Below are 16,446 nucleotides of genomic sequence, written 5' to 3'. Positions count from 1 at the left end.
ACTTTCTTCCATTTGTTTGCATAACCTTTTTCCATTACAATATTATTTTTGATACTTTTTTCTAAATATGTAAAAGTGAGTTTATTTATTTATTTTCGTATTTATTTAACCGCAGGTCGTTGGCACAATCGTGCTGGGCACTGGCATTTGGCTGGCGGTCGACAAAGCCTCGCTAATTGCACTGCTCAAGATGGTGGAAAGCGATCAAATAACCGTAAGTACCGTTATATTAATTTTAATAGCACGATTTATATACAGTTATACGCATATATATACAGTATATATTATTTATTTAATTACATATTCATATAAAGAAAAAAATATCCAATTATTTACAACGAAACACCCTGTGATTATGGAAAAGTGCGCCAACACCAGCATAATCACCTCAATTATTATGATTTTATTTTCAGCGTTGTGTAACGGTCACTTTTGATTATTTTTTTGAGCTTGAGTTGCATGTTGCACAATCCATATTGCAACCCCCGAAGCCGAAGGAAACCCCTGCAATTGGCTTTGCCTACTAAAATATTAAAAATAGCTTTTATTGACTCTGAACATTCGGCTCGTTGTCCGCTCGTTCATAGACGCTTCCTTGTCGCGGTCTGTGCACCTGTCTGCCGCCTGTGCATGTCACTGTCGCCTTATCAAGATTTGATGGCTCGCAATTATGGGCGCCACGTCCTTTGCTATCAAAAGGATAGTCAGCAGTGAATTATATGTGTACATACAAACATACATATACACAATATTTGATTTGTTTGGCATTTGCGTGTTTATTTTGTGCCCGCCGCATTGATATTTATTATCTAAAACTCGTAAAATATACTCTGTCCTTTCCTTTGCCTCAAAAGCTAAGGAAGAAATAAAAATAAAATTTTTCCGGCGATTTTACGCAATCGAATATTTGATTACGACATGAATTTTTACACTGAGAAGAATTTATCATTTGACTTAATAAGATACTAACTCGATTCAATAAGTTCTTTCATATTCTTCATAGAGGATATTAATTCCACCTGCGAATTTCAAAAAATATATTCGAAAGTACAAATATAGGTGTGTTTAGAGAATATTCTCTAAAAATTAAAATATGAGTTTCGGAGAACAGGCGTATTTGTGAGGATATTTTCATTTGTTGTAATCGGCTCCCGAAACCTTAAACGCATTTTGCTCGAAACGCTGTGAGCAGAATCGCTGATGAATATTTCTCTGAAACGGCTGGACCGATCGAGTTGATATACGACCTTCTTAATGTCGTGGGAAAGACTTATCCATCTTCGGTGGTTGGTTTTTCTAATTTCTTGAAAGACAACTAACAACCTAATGGTTGTGTACTACTGAGAATTTAATGTTCTGCGTTGGTCCAATGTTATGATTACGCTCTCTGTAGTTTTGACATTTTTCTCGGCTAATCGACACGAGGATGTATTTGAGCGATCGACAAATTGGATGGGATTCAACGTAAACGAACTCTTGTTGCAAATGTTGAAGCCATATTGGCTGTCAGCTGGTCCCACTAACGCATATAGTTATCTCAATCTCACCAAAGGTCACATGACGATCTTAAAATATCAATAGATTTCGGAACCACAAATGATTTTAGACGACCTTCATAGGATCCGTCTTGATGTAAGACCTCGATTGGCTTCACCATGCTACTGGTCCTTGATGGAAGTTCATCGCCAAATATTGAATTAAGTTCGTCGATGCACCATTGCGGGGCTAATTCACGTCGAAATTTATAAATAATCGCCCTAAAATGGTCGCGATTCAATTCCATTTCTTGGCTGAAATGAATATTTTAAGTTACTATCAACAATACCAATAACACTCCTATGTCAAGAAGTTCTGAGTATGGAATTAGGAATATAACCAAATATGGTACACCTCCGTAGAAATGAAAATAAGTCATTATTTCGTCATAAAGAAATAAGCAGCCACAGACATGCTCATCGTATGCAATCTAAATATATACGAATGTGTGGAAAATATGGGTACCTTTTATAATGGTAGATGTAAGACACAGCTCCATATGGACCCCCACTTTAACAGGAAAGTGCCTTAGCCTCCTAGTAAAGAACTACGGGATAATAACCAAACCAGAGGGATTCACACTAAGCTGTTGCTCTGTAATAATATTCAAAAGGCTATCAAATGCTTTTTAGAGAGGATTTCAATGAAAGTACGTTTCCAAAAGTGAAGAGAAGAATTAAATACACAAGCGCTGCTGGTGAATGTGCACTGAAAACTGTAAAAAGTCGTTCAACTCCATCAAATCTAGTTCAAAGAGTTAAGTGTTAGATAAACACTTCAAAGAGAGAACTAAGCATTTTGATGAGAGTCATCACGGCTTAATTGTCGTCAGATCTCATCTCCATTAACTAAGTAAAACCCATCAAAATGTTGGAGTACGCTTTAGAAGGGCCTGAATTTCCAAACTTAGGTTAATTGATACGAAAAACAAGCAAAATCGTTAACTTCGGCTACACAGAAGCTATAATTCTTCACAGGTACATTTCTTATAGCAATTATATATAAAGGGTGATCCATTTTGAGGTACCCTACTTCTTTAAAGAAATAACACAGAAACTGCAAGTTTAATGGGTAATGTTTATTATCATTCGAAAGAACATTCTTCGACATTAATCTCTTTCAAATGTTGGACGCGGTTATGTCTTAGATAGTCCATCCGTTGAGTCGGATTTTCGATGACTCGTTCGAGCATTTCTATTGGTAACTGGCGAATGACATGCGTGATGTTTCGCTCCAAGGCCTGAATCGAAGCGGAATTGTTCGCATAGACTTTTTCTTGGTGGCCAATCAACCGGCCCGTAACCGGAAATTATCTGCTCACCGAAATGTTCTCTCAATAAATCCATTTATTGATGCGATAAGTGTGAAGTGGCGCCGTCTTGTTGAAACCAAATGTCGCCAAGATCACTGGTTTAAATTTCAGACATCAAATAGACGGTTCTCTCCGGCATCACTTTTGAAAAAATAGGGACCGATGATTCCACTGACCCACAAACCACACCAAACCGTTGTTTTTTGCATGAAATGGTAGCTTTTGAATATGTTCAAGTTGCTCTTCGCCCCAAATGCAGAAATTTTGCTTCTTTACTACTGATTGATGTAGAAATGAGCCTCATCGCTGAACAAAATTTAGCTCGAAAACGTCGTATCTTCTTGGAACATTTTCAAGAGCCCACAGACCGAAGCGATGTCGATTGGAAGTTCGAGCGGACACAGTTCTTACACAAGCTGTACTTTGTATGCTTTAAGTCTAAGATCTCGGCGTAAAATGCGCGAAGTCGTTCATACGTCAGTCCGAGGTGCTGCGAACGGCGCCGCATCGACTCAACACGGTCTCAAACTCACCATAGAACACACTCTCAGCTAAGGCTGCTATAGTTTCCTCACTGCGTGTTTGACGTGGTCTATTCGATCGAATATTATCCTATAATGAATGCTGGGTCTCAATATGGATGATGGATTTGCGAAAAGTACGCTCCGTAGGCCAATTATCTTGATCATAAGTTGAGCGAAGCGCGTGAATTTTCGTAATAAAGTTAAACGATTTATGAACGTAGGTCTTTCCATGATGAATTTCCAAAGAATACTGAACAAAAATAATGAGAGAGCTTGACAGGACTCCAGCGTTATCTGTCAAAAAAGGGTATTGAAAAAGTACCTCTACTTGGATCACTCGTTACATTATAGGATCTATGACGATTTCTCCTGGATACTGGAACTTCATACCAACTCAATTTACCACTACAACAATAACAAGTTAATCCGTATAGTCTTATATATTGCAAATAAAAATTAAGTATTTCAAAGGAAAGAGATTAGACTTGCTATTTACCGTTTATAATCTGTCAGCCAAATCTAACTCCTCTGAAACCGCTCGACCGATTTTCGTGAATCTTAGCGTGCATATCGGCTAGGGTGGAGAATCGGACAACATCTATTTTTCATCCTCCTAAATGTTAAGGGAAATTGGAAAATTACCAAAAAGTAACATTTTTCCATACAAATTTTTTTTTCAATTTTTGTTTGTTTTGTTTTTCAATATTTTTATTTGTCAAATATTTGAATCATTCAATTTCGGTCGCATGCTTTTTTTTATTCCGGCTATATACATATATATAAGAAAGTTGTGTTAGTTACACCATTTATAACTCAAGAACGGCTGAATCGATTTAACTGAAAATTGGTGGGAAGGTAGCTTAGAACCAGGGTAAGGACATAGGATACATTTTATCTCTTTTTGTCAAAACTTAATTCAACTCATAAATACAAAGATTATATTTCAAATCATCCTCCTTTCCTTGAATATATATGCGCACAATTTTAAACAGATTCTTCCTCAAAACTAATACAATTGCTAAGTATTTGGAATAGTAGAAAAGAACTGCATCCAAATATGCAGTGAAATAGATTATAAATGGCTCAGTAATCCAGCCGATTATTTCGTCTTTCCACGTCTGAGAACCGGTTCATCATGTGCAGTCCAATAGAATGACTATCGATTGGACTCAAGTGTGAGATGATGGAGCCATGTTTCTATTGTCACACACCGACACAAAAATTTGGTTTTATTTCAAACACTTCTCAGAATCAGTTATTCGTTGTTCTGTTGGATTATGAACTTGCGAGGCAACCACTTTGTACAGAGCTTTCCCCTCTTTAAAGCATCATTGTCCTCGGTTCCCCAAAAAGCAATGCTTTATTATTACCCGAAATGCTTTATGATCCATTTTTTTGTAAACTAACACAAGTTGCTTCAGAAAAATGCTATATCTTATTAACGAATAGCTATAATGCAACTAATAGAAATCGTATAGATGGTAGTAGTAGTATTATCTATGTATCAGCCACAGCGAAGCGTGGACGGGTCCTCTAGTAAATTCTATATTTTTGAGCATACTCCATTTCTCTTAATTTTTTGTACAGTGTATTTTCTTTGACCTGCAAACATTTTCATGACCCTTTTATCGTAATACAAATGTGTAAATGTGTCATTCATAATGTTCCAAATATTAAAAAATGGATTCCCCATTGAATGACATAAGAGATCAAATGGTGGTGGTTTTGACCTAATTATCCACAATTTGAAAAACATAGAAAAGTACTTTATTGCAACATAGCTTGTAGATATTTTTATATAACAACTTAACTCAAATGCAAATGGAATGTAAGGAAAATGATAGTAAATTCAGGAAACATATGAACAAGGAAATCTTGTCGGCAAATCGAATTGGGTTGGGCCATCTAAGACACATTACACACACATACCCAAACATTCAAATATACACTCAATAAACTGTTGTGGCCGCACAAGTGCTGAAACATTTATAACTTTCACCAAAAACCTCGGCAGCACCACCACCACTGACCACACTTTTAATGATTAGCATACGTACGCACCCTTTGGCGCCCAGCCTTTGGACACTTTCCACACGAATGGTGCGCGGCGAACGACGTGCAGGCAAATTACAGCTGTAAAATGCTTAGTGTTGTGTGCCTCTGTATCTATTTTAATGAAGTCGAAGAGAAGTGAAAATATGCACATACTCAATTGGTTCGGTTTAAAATGTTCGTTAAATACGAAACCGCACATAACTGTATATTTCGATATGCACCCAAATCGACCGCCTGTGCTGCAGGTCCATTTGGCATAATGTGCACCAACAACACTAATTTCAATTTACCTGCATGTGAGCAATCGGTAAAGTGCACTAATTGTTGGCAACACCATTCGTGGGTGAAAAGTTAAAATGCAATCAAGAAGTTTGGTCAATGAACTTTAAAAGCGCAACACTCGCTGTGATCGCAGGCAAACGATTGCATATAGTACATATGTACATTGATACTTATCTACACACAATATGTATTTATTTCCATAGTATATACAAAATAAATGCACATTCCTGTGTTAGAGGCGAAAAGAGCGCGTGAAAAAATGCAATTTTAGTTTCTTTTTCATTAGCTTTTTTATTGATTTTTTACTTTATTTTTCATTTTAATTTTTTTATTACTTTTCTGAGTGTGAAATATGCATATTTCTGTGTAATTTGCTGTGACATGCTTTTGAGTGTAGAGCGTTTCAGGCCTTCGTTAAAGTTGCTTTAAAATCTGTGACATTAAGTCTATAAAATGGCAAAATACTTGCAGTTGCAGTTCTGTGCACTAATTGTATAATTTTATACTTATAGTCGACCATTTTTACCAGTATTGACATTTTTTTGGTCAAAACACCTTCTGAACCATAACTTTGATAAACAGTTAAGGGGTTTTATACAGTTAGAACGCCGAAGAAAGAGAATGTCCAAAAATTTTTACTGAGAAAACTTTCAAATTTCTGATCCACAAATATCGTACACATTTTATGGTATCTTTTAACTGTATTTTAAAGCTTAGTATTAGTAAAAATATGAATTTGGAAAGCAACTACAGTTGACCTTCGAGAACTCCTCTAAAAAAACAACGTTTTGTGGTGACCACTATATCTCTGAAATGGAGCCTCTAAAATTAAACAAGTAAGGAAGGGCTAAGTTCGGGTGTCACCGAACATTTTATACTCTCGCATGATAAAGTGACAATCGAGATTTCATTATCCGTCATTTACATATTTTTCAAATACCGTATTTGTGTAAAGTTTTATACCGCTATCATCATTGGTAATGTATATCTCGTATTATACAGAGAAGGAATCAATGGAATTCAAAAAGCGTTATATTGGAAAAGGCGTTTGTGAGCCGATTTCACATTTCGTAATGTCATCAGGGTGTTAAGAAAATATTATATACCGAATTTCATTACAATCGGTCTAGTAGTTCCTGAGATATGGTTTTTGGTCCAATAAGTGGGCGATGCCACGCCCATTTTCAATTTTTGAAAAAAGCCTGGATGCAGCTTCCTTCTGCCATTTTTTCCGTGAAATTTAGTGTTTCTGACGTTTTTGGCTAGTCGGTTAACACACTTTTAGGGATTTTCAACATAACCTTTGTAAGGGAGGTGGGCGTGGTTATTATCCGATTTCTTCCATTTTTGAACTTTATATGGAAATGCCTGAAGGAAACGACTCCATAGAGTTTGGTTGACATAGCTATAGTAGTTTGAGATTACAAAAAACTTAGTACTCCCACTTTTCCAAAAAAATTAGTCCAAATATGCCCTACCCTAATGCGATCCTTTGTGCCAAATTTAATCTTTATTTATGGCTTAGTTAGACACTTAAATCGGTTTTCGCCATTTTGTGGGCGTAATGTGGTCACCGATGCCCATCTTCGAACTTAACCTTCTTATTGAGCCAAGAAATACGTGTACCAAGTTTCATCATGATATCTCAATTTTTAATCAAGTTACAGCTTGCACGGACGGACGGACAGACGGACGGACGGACAGACAGACATCCGGATATCAACTCTACTCGTCACCCTGATCACTTTGGTATATATAACCCTATATCTGACTCTTTTAGTTTTAGGACTTACAAACAACCGTTATGTGAACAAAACTATAATACTAACCTTAGCAACTCTGTTGCGAGAGTATAAAAACCAAACACATTTCGTTAAAGTTATGTTAAATTTAGTAAATAATTGAAGGAACAAGCAAAATAAAATTTTTTGACATAATGGCGGTTTCTCAAAAAAAAAACTAACATTTGACCAAAATTTCGGCCTTAAATCGTTTATAAGAAAATATTTATCGTTGAAAAAAAATCTTTGGTTAATTACTAAAAAATATATTTAAGAAGCTCGTGTTAACTAATCAGTTTGTGAGACTAATCGGTTTAGCCATTTTCGAGTAATGTTGGTCACCGACTTTTAAAACACCATTTTGAGGAAAACGCGTTTAAAGTTTTGAATGCACTTCCAAGAAAAAACCTTAACTTCAGCTGCACCGAAGATTTAACATCCTTCGCCTTCCTAATATACCCTTTTTAATGTATAAAAATAATGCCCTCGCTCCTCCTTTTTAAAATTTATAATAATTCGAAAATCTAGAAGCTTCTGCCGAGTCACTATCGATATGTGTCAGTTAGAGTTTGTCCTAATGAGACACAATTCATAATGATCGTTTCCTTCAGTTCTGACAATTAGTTCACAGTACAGCTTCAAATTAAGAATTTGGCCGTGGATGAGTATCTTATGGCAGAAGATTTCCTGCCAATCTCACCAAACACACATCAAATACATTGTGTCATAAGTGTCCCACTTTCCGTCACGAATACCATCCGCTTCAGAAATAGATCCATTTATTTGCAATTTGGCACCGTTTTGTGGATAAGAATTTCGGTTCATGAGCTTTTTCTACGCTAACTAGTGTGGCATCCATACATGGAGCTTTTTTGTTTCCAATCTTATTTAAATGGTTCCAAATGGTTTTTTCCCCTGACTTATCGAAGAAGTGCTTACATGACGGTTTGCCTCAACAATTTTCATTATTTTATCGATATTTTCGACAATTGCCGAAGACGAGTCAACGAAACCAATATTGTGCTTAATTATTAGTGCCATAAAACTATTTACATCCGTCTGAGTAGCATTTTCGACATGCCCAAAAAATAATGGGTCAAGCAATCACAAAATTCTCTGGGAAGTTTTTATACTTTTAATACGAAATATTATCTTTCTAACGCAATAAATTGTAATTCAATAGCACTTTTGGTATACACCTCGAGATACAGATTATAAATATCTATTGGAAAATATAATGGATTTATTTTTACTAGATCTTGTTAGGTTAGGTTAAGTCGTAGCGCTGATTCTCGCGTCAAGAGTTATACAGAATTCCACTTGGACAGCTGTTCCAAAAATTCCTGGATATGGATAGATCCACGAAGGTCACATCAACAGGCTCGCCTAAAGTGTGTATACGGAAATGTTTCAGCCTCAGTCTGGCAAAACCTGGATAGTTAAGAAAAAGTATCTAGATGATTCCCATCTCACTCTTTCCATACAGCTTTGGCAATTTGTGTCCGATTCGAAGAGTAACTTCACCGCATATGAGCCAATTGGACAATGTCCAGTTACATGATCACTCATGAAGCTGAAATCCACAGACGAAAAAGGCATAAAACCGAAATTATTGTCACAATTCTCTGTATTCTTTACGACTCTTCTATGACCCTGCTGAGTGATGTTCAATGAATACATGGAACTTTATTGAGAATGTTATTTATTTCTCGTAAATTTCTTCGTTTGAATTTGGAAGTTTTTTGCAAACGCTATTTATGAAAGGCTCTTTTCCATAATCATATTAGACTAAAAAGACCGCAGATCGAATACTGCTACAATCGTTTTTGTCATCTTTTGACTTAAGAACTAAATTATATATTTATTTAGTGGTTATAAATATGTGTATATACTGAAATGAAATACCATTTCTTCCTTTCACGACTCTGAAACTGGTATTAGAGCAGCGACGAAGGAAGAGTAAGATAAACAAGAACCACGAACTAATTATATGGCTAGAGGTTTCAAAAAACTGAAGTAGCAGTCGAAATTTCAAATTTTTGTTTTTCATATTTCCATTAAGTGGAACGTGGTTCTCACGTTTTTTGTGCCACGCAAGCCAACGGTCAACAAGCTTTACATACCTCAATCACATTAAAGTTTCTACGCTCACGTACCGAGTGGCTTTCATTTTCATTTGTGTATTTAACTACTTCTTCATAAATTTTTATAGCACTTTATGGTTTCTGTTATTTATTCCACTATTCTACTATTTTTTGTGGCATATACCAACAACTATGGCGAGTATAAAATCATTTTCAACTTTTTTGTTTTATTTCCAAAAATTTACTTTAAATTATTTAATATTTTTTGTGCGTTTTCTTTCGTTGCAGCAATTCACACAGCCGCGTGTCATCGAGCAGATGGCGTACGTTTTGATTGCTATCGGCGCCGTTATGTTCTTCATGAGCTTCCTCGGCTATTGTGGCGCGATACGTGAGTCGCGTTGCCTGCTGACAACGGTAAGTGGTAGATGGCAGGTCTTCTGTCTAAGAAATTTACCAAACACAAAGCTAAAGATTGTAGAAGTGTAATTAATTTCACTTTCATAAATATTTCTAAGAATCAAAGTGAAAGTACAATGACTGGAAAGGTGGTGTGGATAAATGGACAGTTGGAAGAATTCGTAAATACATATTTACATACATTGTTTTTGAAATGAATACAATAAGCTAGAAGGAAAAATGTACTAACTGTAGGTCACATTAATATGTATACATTTCCTTTTGAAAGCGCATAAAAGCACTCCGCTTAGGGCCGGACACTGTCTTCAATTTATTGTATCCATATCAAATGGTCTTCATGGTGTTCCCTCCCATACTCAAAACTTGGAACAATACTGAATGAAATAATCAGAAATTTATTGATGACGGTCTGATATCATCCCACAAATTCAAACCACAAATAAAATAGTAATGTACATTTATAAAAACCCTTTTTTTCGAAAAAGCATAAGAGTTCATATTATATGTGTTAAACACAATTACAATGGGAAGAGAAAGCAGTGGTTTGAAACAGTTTGAAAAGTGGGCGTGGCTCCTTCCTCTAAAAGAGTTAATATACATGCTTGCCAAAGCTGTAACTGAGTGAGTCTCGATAGTTTGAATTCAGGCTACAACCACGCCTAAATATCATCTATACCATCCGACTATCAATAATCCTAAGATTTTAGGAGTGACATTCGACAGCTTGTGCACCTTCACTCCTTACACGACCGCAATTATTGCCAAAGTACAGAGCCGCAACAAAATTCTCAAGTCGCTAGCCAGTAGCACATGGGAAAAAGACAATAAAACGTTGTTGGCAACATACAAGGCGATCGGCCGGCCGGTCCTTAACTATGCCGCATCAATATGGTAGCCTGGATGCAGTGAAAGGCAGACGAGGGAGCTACAAACATGTCAGAACACTGCACTCCGCACTACAACAGGATGCCTCATGATATTTCCCATCGAACACCTGCACAGTGAGTCCCATATGCTCCCAGTTAAGGAACATAAGAAACTCCTCTCCAAGCAGTTTCTGCTGGGGAGCTTACGCCGAAATCATCCCTGCAGTCACCTACTTGAAGCGGAACCGCCTTCTAGGAACATCAAGATGTCTTTCCTCAACTACGTCGACGACAGAAAGCAATACGCTGACTAGACTTCGGACTCAACAAACTTTAACACTTCACTTGGTGTCAAACCACCATTCTTTACAGATGAAGACCTCGAGTTGCTGCGAGAATCGAGAGTGACCCTTGTCCAGCATCGTTCTGGATACTGTAACAAGTTAAGCTCCTACATATTCATCATAGACCCTGACATTTCAAACATATGTCCAGCGTGCAACGAGTCCCCGCATGACACTAGCCACCTCTTTACATTCCCTGCTAATCCCACACATCTGACATGCCTCTGCATATGGTCCGACCCCGTCGTTTCCTGGGCCTACCGTTGGATGATCTCGGTGACAAGTTATTTCATCCTTACCATTCCAACAGGGATTAAGAACCCATTACAACAACATCGTACTACACCACTTAAAACGGCACCGGACTCTATCCTACTTAGACCCTCTAACAATTGCCAATTACTTAAATGGTCCAAGTCCCGCTATATACATATGTATTTCGAAGTCCGAGTTTCAGAATATGAGACCTTTCAAGTCTATTACTAATTTTATACCAAAATTACTGGTAGATTGACTAGACATGGGCAACTTTTTCAAAAAATAATGTGTTTACAAATATATAAAATAGTTTCAATACTTTCTTAAAAATACCTAATTAGCTTACAAAATTTTTTGGCTTTTTTTTTAATGAACAAAATGAATTTTTGATGACTTTGTAAGACCCGGAAGTAAACGTCAGAGACCCTTGACCGATGCAAAGTCAGTCGCAAAATAAACAGAATTTTTTGCTATGCCGGTCTCTTTCGACCAATTCAGCGATTTTATCGCAATTTTCGACGACAGATAACCTTCCGATGTTATCGATCAAAAAGTGACAGCATCTTCGGTCATCCTCTACACCAGAACGAAAACTTGAAACCATCGTTGTGCGATGTTAAAAAACTGTACCGGGTCCATAAACTGCACAAATTTTATTGGCGGCTTGAGATGGATTTTTGCCTTTATCGTAGTAGTACTGTAAAATATGCGGTATTTTACGATTCCTCTTTATTTTGCTGGCCAAACGATTTGCTGTGTTTTACCTTGGTGTTATGAACTGTCTTTTGTCACGCATTCGTTGCTCGACCACAATCAATGAAACAGGGTTAGCGCGTGAAATGAGCTTGCACGATAATGCGGTGTCATCGGTCGACGCTTGTCACTGATTTTGCGACGAAAAAACATAGAACTAACGCGCTTTCAGCGCCAACTAGCGATTTTTACCGCAAAACTTTTTGTCCATGAAAGGACATAGTTTCAGAACATTTCTATCCAAAACGACGACGATATTCTAATAAAAAGACATTAGAAAATTACCGTTAAACGTCATTTAAAATGCTAATGACCTGAACTAAACGCTATATTAAGTTTGCCACGAAATTTTGAATAAAAATATAACTTTTGAGAAAATATTAATTTTGTGTTGTTTTTTTTAACAGTCGTGTTTCTTTTGCGACAGACCTTGTATATCGGTTTAGCAATTTCAGACTATCTGTTGTAGGTATGTCTAATTATATTCGTACTAGCAGTTCAGTTTTTGAGATATCGATATAAAATTCAGCGCTCACTCTTTTCTGTCCAAGAAGACATTGCTCATTAGCAAGAACCACCGGTATGCGATCACTATAGGATTCAGCTGCCATATAAACTGACCGATTAAATTCAAGTTCTTGCATGAAATTTGATGTATGTATATACGTAGGGTATTACTGCTATGTATATATGGTAGTTAATGTTTTTTATCTTTTCTTATTAATAGTTTTTGCAATCTTTTTTCTGAAAACACCCACTGTGCAACGACAAATATTTGCAATACTCCACTAACTGAAATTTGCTGTCCAATGTTATTGTATAATTTGTTGTGTTTTGCTTGTTAGTCGTGCTGGTAATGCTGTAATTGGCAATTTATGATAGCAGCCAGCATAATGATCAGTCAGCCCACCCGACAAGCGAGTCATCATCCTAAGCTTTGAATATAAAAAACCTACAAATAAAGCTATTGAGTAGCAGCCATGGAATCCCGCAATTACAAAGCAATGCAGGGAAGATTTCATTGCACGCGACTGTAGACAAAGCAAATCAAAATTCGAAAAGAAAAAATGATGAAATTTCAAAACCAAACCAAAAGAAAGAAATCGTGAAACATGAAAAACGAATTTGCAGGCAATTGTCAGGGTTTTTGGTTAAAGCGCAGTGGCGCATGCGCAATGTACTTGTACCTACAATGACAGGCGTTTGTATGTAACAGCGCTAAACGGTTAAATGCAGCGCACGTTGACAAGTCCGCACCTTGAAAATTTGAAAAATTCACTTTCAATGACAACGGCAAACTATCTTCTCGTATCTATGTGTGTGTATGTATGTTTCGAATTGTTAACAAAGGTAAAAAAACAAACAAAAATGGTCACAAAACCTCGGGGAAATTATAATCGGCGGAATGCGAGACAAGTGCATAATAATGCATAATAAAGTGCCACCAAACCAAAAAAAAAAAAAAAACATAGATGAGATAAACTATAGGAGAGTCAGTGAGGCCCAGTCTGGGTTGGCGCATTTTAAGCTAAAATAATGCTTTGTGTTTTTAAGGCTTTAATTTAGGGTGCAGCGCTAGACACGATTCGTGGCCTAATGCATGACTGCACGATTAACACTTTCTTTTATTTTTCTGGTGTCACTGGTAAAATTTTTCATATTTTCACGTCGTCACGGAGTGGAGAAAGTTTTTTATTTGTCAGAAAATTTGTTAGCTCCTTTTTTTACGAAGATAAATGTAAACATTTTCTTTTATGACATTTATTAAAAATATAAGTTGAATTGCCTAGTACCGAAATTGTTCGAGATCCCGATTTTTTTCCTAAACACTCTTTATTCGCACAGCAAACATTTGTAGTTGAAAATATTTTTATGGAGCCCTAATATATAATTTTGTCTAGTTCCACTTCAAAATTTTTCGGCATCCCGTGTTTTTCTTAATCACTCTCGATTTGTACAAGAAACATGTGTAGTAAAGAGTATCTTTAGAGATCCCAGATAAAAAATGTGTCTAGTTCCGTTCTGAAATTTTTCGGGATCCCGTTTTTTCTTTTTATTTGTACAGCAAACATGTATAGTAGATAATCCTTTTCCGGATCCCTAATGTACAAATTTGTCTAATTCGGTTCCGAATTTTTCGGGATCCCGTTTTTTTCCTAAACACTCTTGATTTGTACAGCAAACATGTGTAAGAGAGAATCTTTTTCGGGGATCCCGAATAAAAAATGTATCTAGTATCGTTCCAAAATTTTTCGGGATCCCGTTTTTTTCTTAAAAACTTTTGATTTGTACTGCAAACATGTACAGTATATAATCCCTTTCGGGATCCCGAATATAGTAGTTCCGTTCTGAAATTTTTCGGGCTCCCGTTATAATTGAATCGAAAGGGAAGGTCTACCGTGCGTTATCTTTTCAATCGTCTGCGTTGGAAACCATTGTCCAGCTGTTGAATCGCAAATATATTTTTATGATGCCTGATGATGAGGAAACGTCTGCTAAATTATTCGATTGTTTCCTTTACAGTTAACAACTTTAGATCCCGGTGGAGAGCATCGTTTCTCACAAAGATGAGAGCGCAAAACTTTATTTGTGCTTGATTTGAATGTCATATATGTATTTTATGTAACAACTTATTCTACAGAATTGTACGAGATTTTCAAATAGCATATTGATGCCAATGTTCCATTTGGTAAGCTACGGTTCTAGAGCATTCAGTTGCATCTACAGTTTTCTGGAAGCAGTGTTAGGGTGTGCAGTATCATCAGCGTAGGTTGCCGTCATTGTGGAGTCAGAGTTGATCTGTAGGTCTGCTGTATAAAGAATGTAGAGCATGGGAGCGACTACACTGCCTTGGGGCGCACCATCACGAACAGGTCAAACTGCTCCAACACCGGCAAAAGCCTGCGGAAAAATATTCTTTCGAATACTTTCGAGATAATTACCGGTAGACTAATTGATAGATAAGAATTAATCAGATGTTTAGGTTTTCCGGGCTTAGGAATTAATATAATCTCAGCACATTTCCATTGCGATGGGAAATGACCAAGTCTAAACACTCCGTTAAAAACATTACATTCTCAGGTAGCGCTTGGAGGTGTGTGTCAAACACATCTGCTTTCTTTGCATTGGTCATGTACCAATGGCTGGCATCAAGTTATCGGCTTATTCTTTTGTCTAGTCGTATTGCAAAGATTGTTTACTGGATTTCTTGGTTTGGCAGCAACCAGAAACGCCTCTAGGGACTTGAACTTCGTCATTACCTCATTGGAGCAGAGATGTATGTCCCGCTTGTGGACGCTCTGTGTAGTTCTAGCTGCTGGCGTATTTACATTGTATATGGGCAGCATCGGGTGTGCTTCTGATTAAGCTTTCCCTAGCATAATCGATGAACCTGAATAAATTTGCATCTTTTAATCTAAAATATGATATAGTACTTTATTTCAGGTTATTTTAGAGCTTATAGCTCCAGTTTTGAAGGTTTTTTACTTTCAATTGAACCAGTAAAAGAAAGGTGTGGGAAGAGACAAAAGGCGAGAAGTAGATGGCTTTCAGAAAAATACACAGTCCAGAGATGTTTTTTCATGAAATTTCAATATTATTTTGCATACTGAGAGAAAAATGCATAATTCTTCTTGTTAAAAGATTTCTCTCGAATCCATTGAACTTTTTTGGCTACAAAAGATGCTGTATTGTGGAAAAAGTTTTGGAAACCTACTAAATACTTAAAATAACAACTTGAAATTAATTTCAGAGTAAGATCTGTGCCATCTCGATAATCCAAGCTAACATAATTGTGAACGCTGTTTCCTAAAATGCAGATTCAGCAATCCAAGCTTATATTTATGGCCCATATCTAGCATATAGTAGCTTTACTGCCTAAACACTACATCTACAGAAATTGTGTGTGGATATGTAAGTACATTTGACTATGTTCTTTATATTGTAAATAAGAGCTTGGCTGACAGCATTTATGAACAGTGTCTGAGGCAAAGCCTGAAACAACTTGACTATTTCTCGATTTAGAACAACAACTGCTTGATGGTAAAGAAGATATATGAAGAACAGCTTTTACATGGCTCTAGAAATCTCCATGATTCAATTAAATTTGGTATGTAATGTGGTTGCTCGGCCACCCTCGGCTCATAAAAGCAAATGCCGCTAAAGTAACAAGTTCAACACTAACGCGCCACGATATTCCGCACCAAGTCACGTGCTCTCGTAAATCAGTACA

General features: G+C 36.7%; 1 protein-coding gene across 1 annotated transcript in view; it reads left to right on the top strand.

Moving 5' to 3' along the window:
- Positions 1-16,446, top strand: part of LOC126762238 (CD82 antigen) — a 122,986-nt gene that overhangs the window by 73,294 nt on the left and 33,246 nt on the right. Inside the window, exons 4-5 of the mRNA XM_050478840.1 lie at positions 116-214; positions 9,863-9,991. Of these exons, the coding sequence (XP_050334797.1) occupies positions 116-214; positions 9,863-9,991 (228 nt within the window). The remainder of the gene's footprint in view (positions 1-115; positions 215-9,862; positions 9,992-16,446) is intronic.

This window comes from Bactrocera neohumeralis, chromosome 6 (assembly GCF_024586455.1).
Source record: "Bactrocera neohumeralis isolate Rockhampton chromosome 6, APGP_CSIRO_Bneo_wtdbg2-racon-allhic-juicebox.fasta_v2, whole genome shotgun sequence".
Classification (NCBI taxonomy): domain Eukaryota; kingdom Metazoa; phylum Arthropoda; class Insecta; order Diptera; family Tephritidae; genus Bactrocera; species Bactrocera neohumeralis.
The sequence above is the reverse complement of the archived record's forward strand: the minus strand, read 5'-3'. Positions and strand labels throughout refer to the sequence as shown.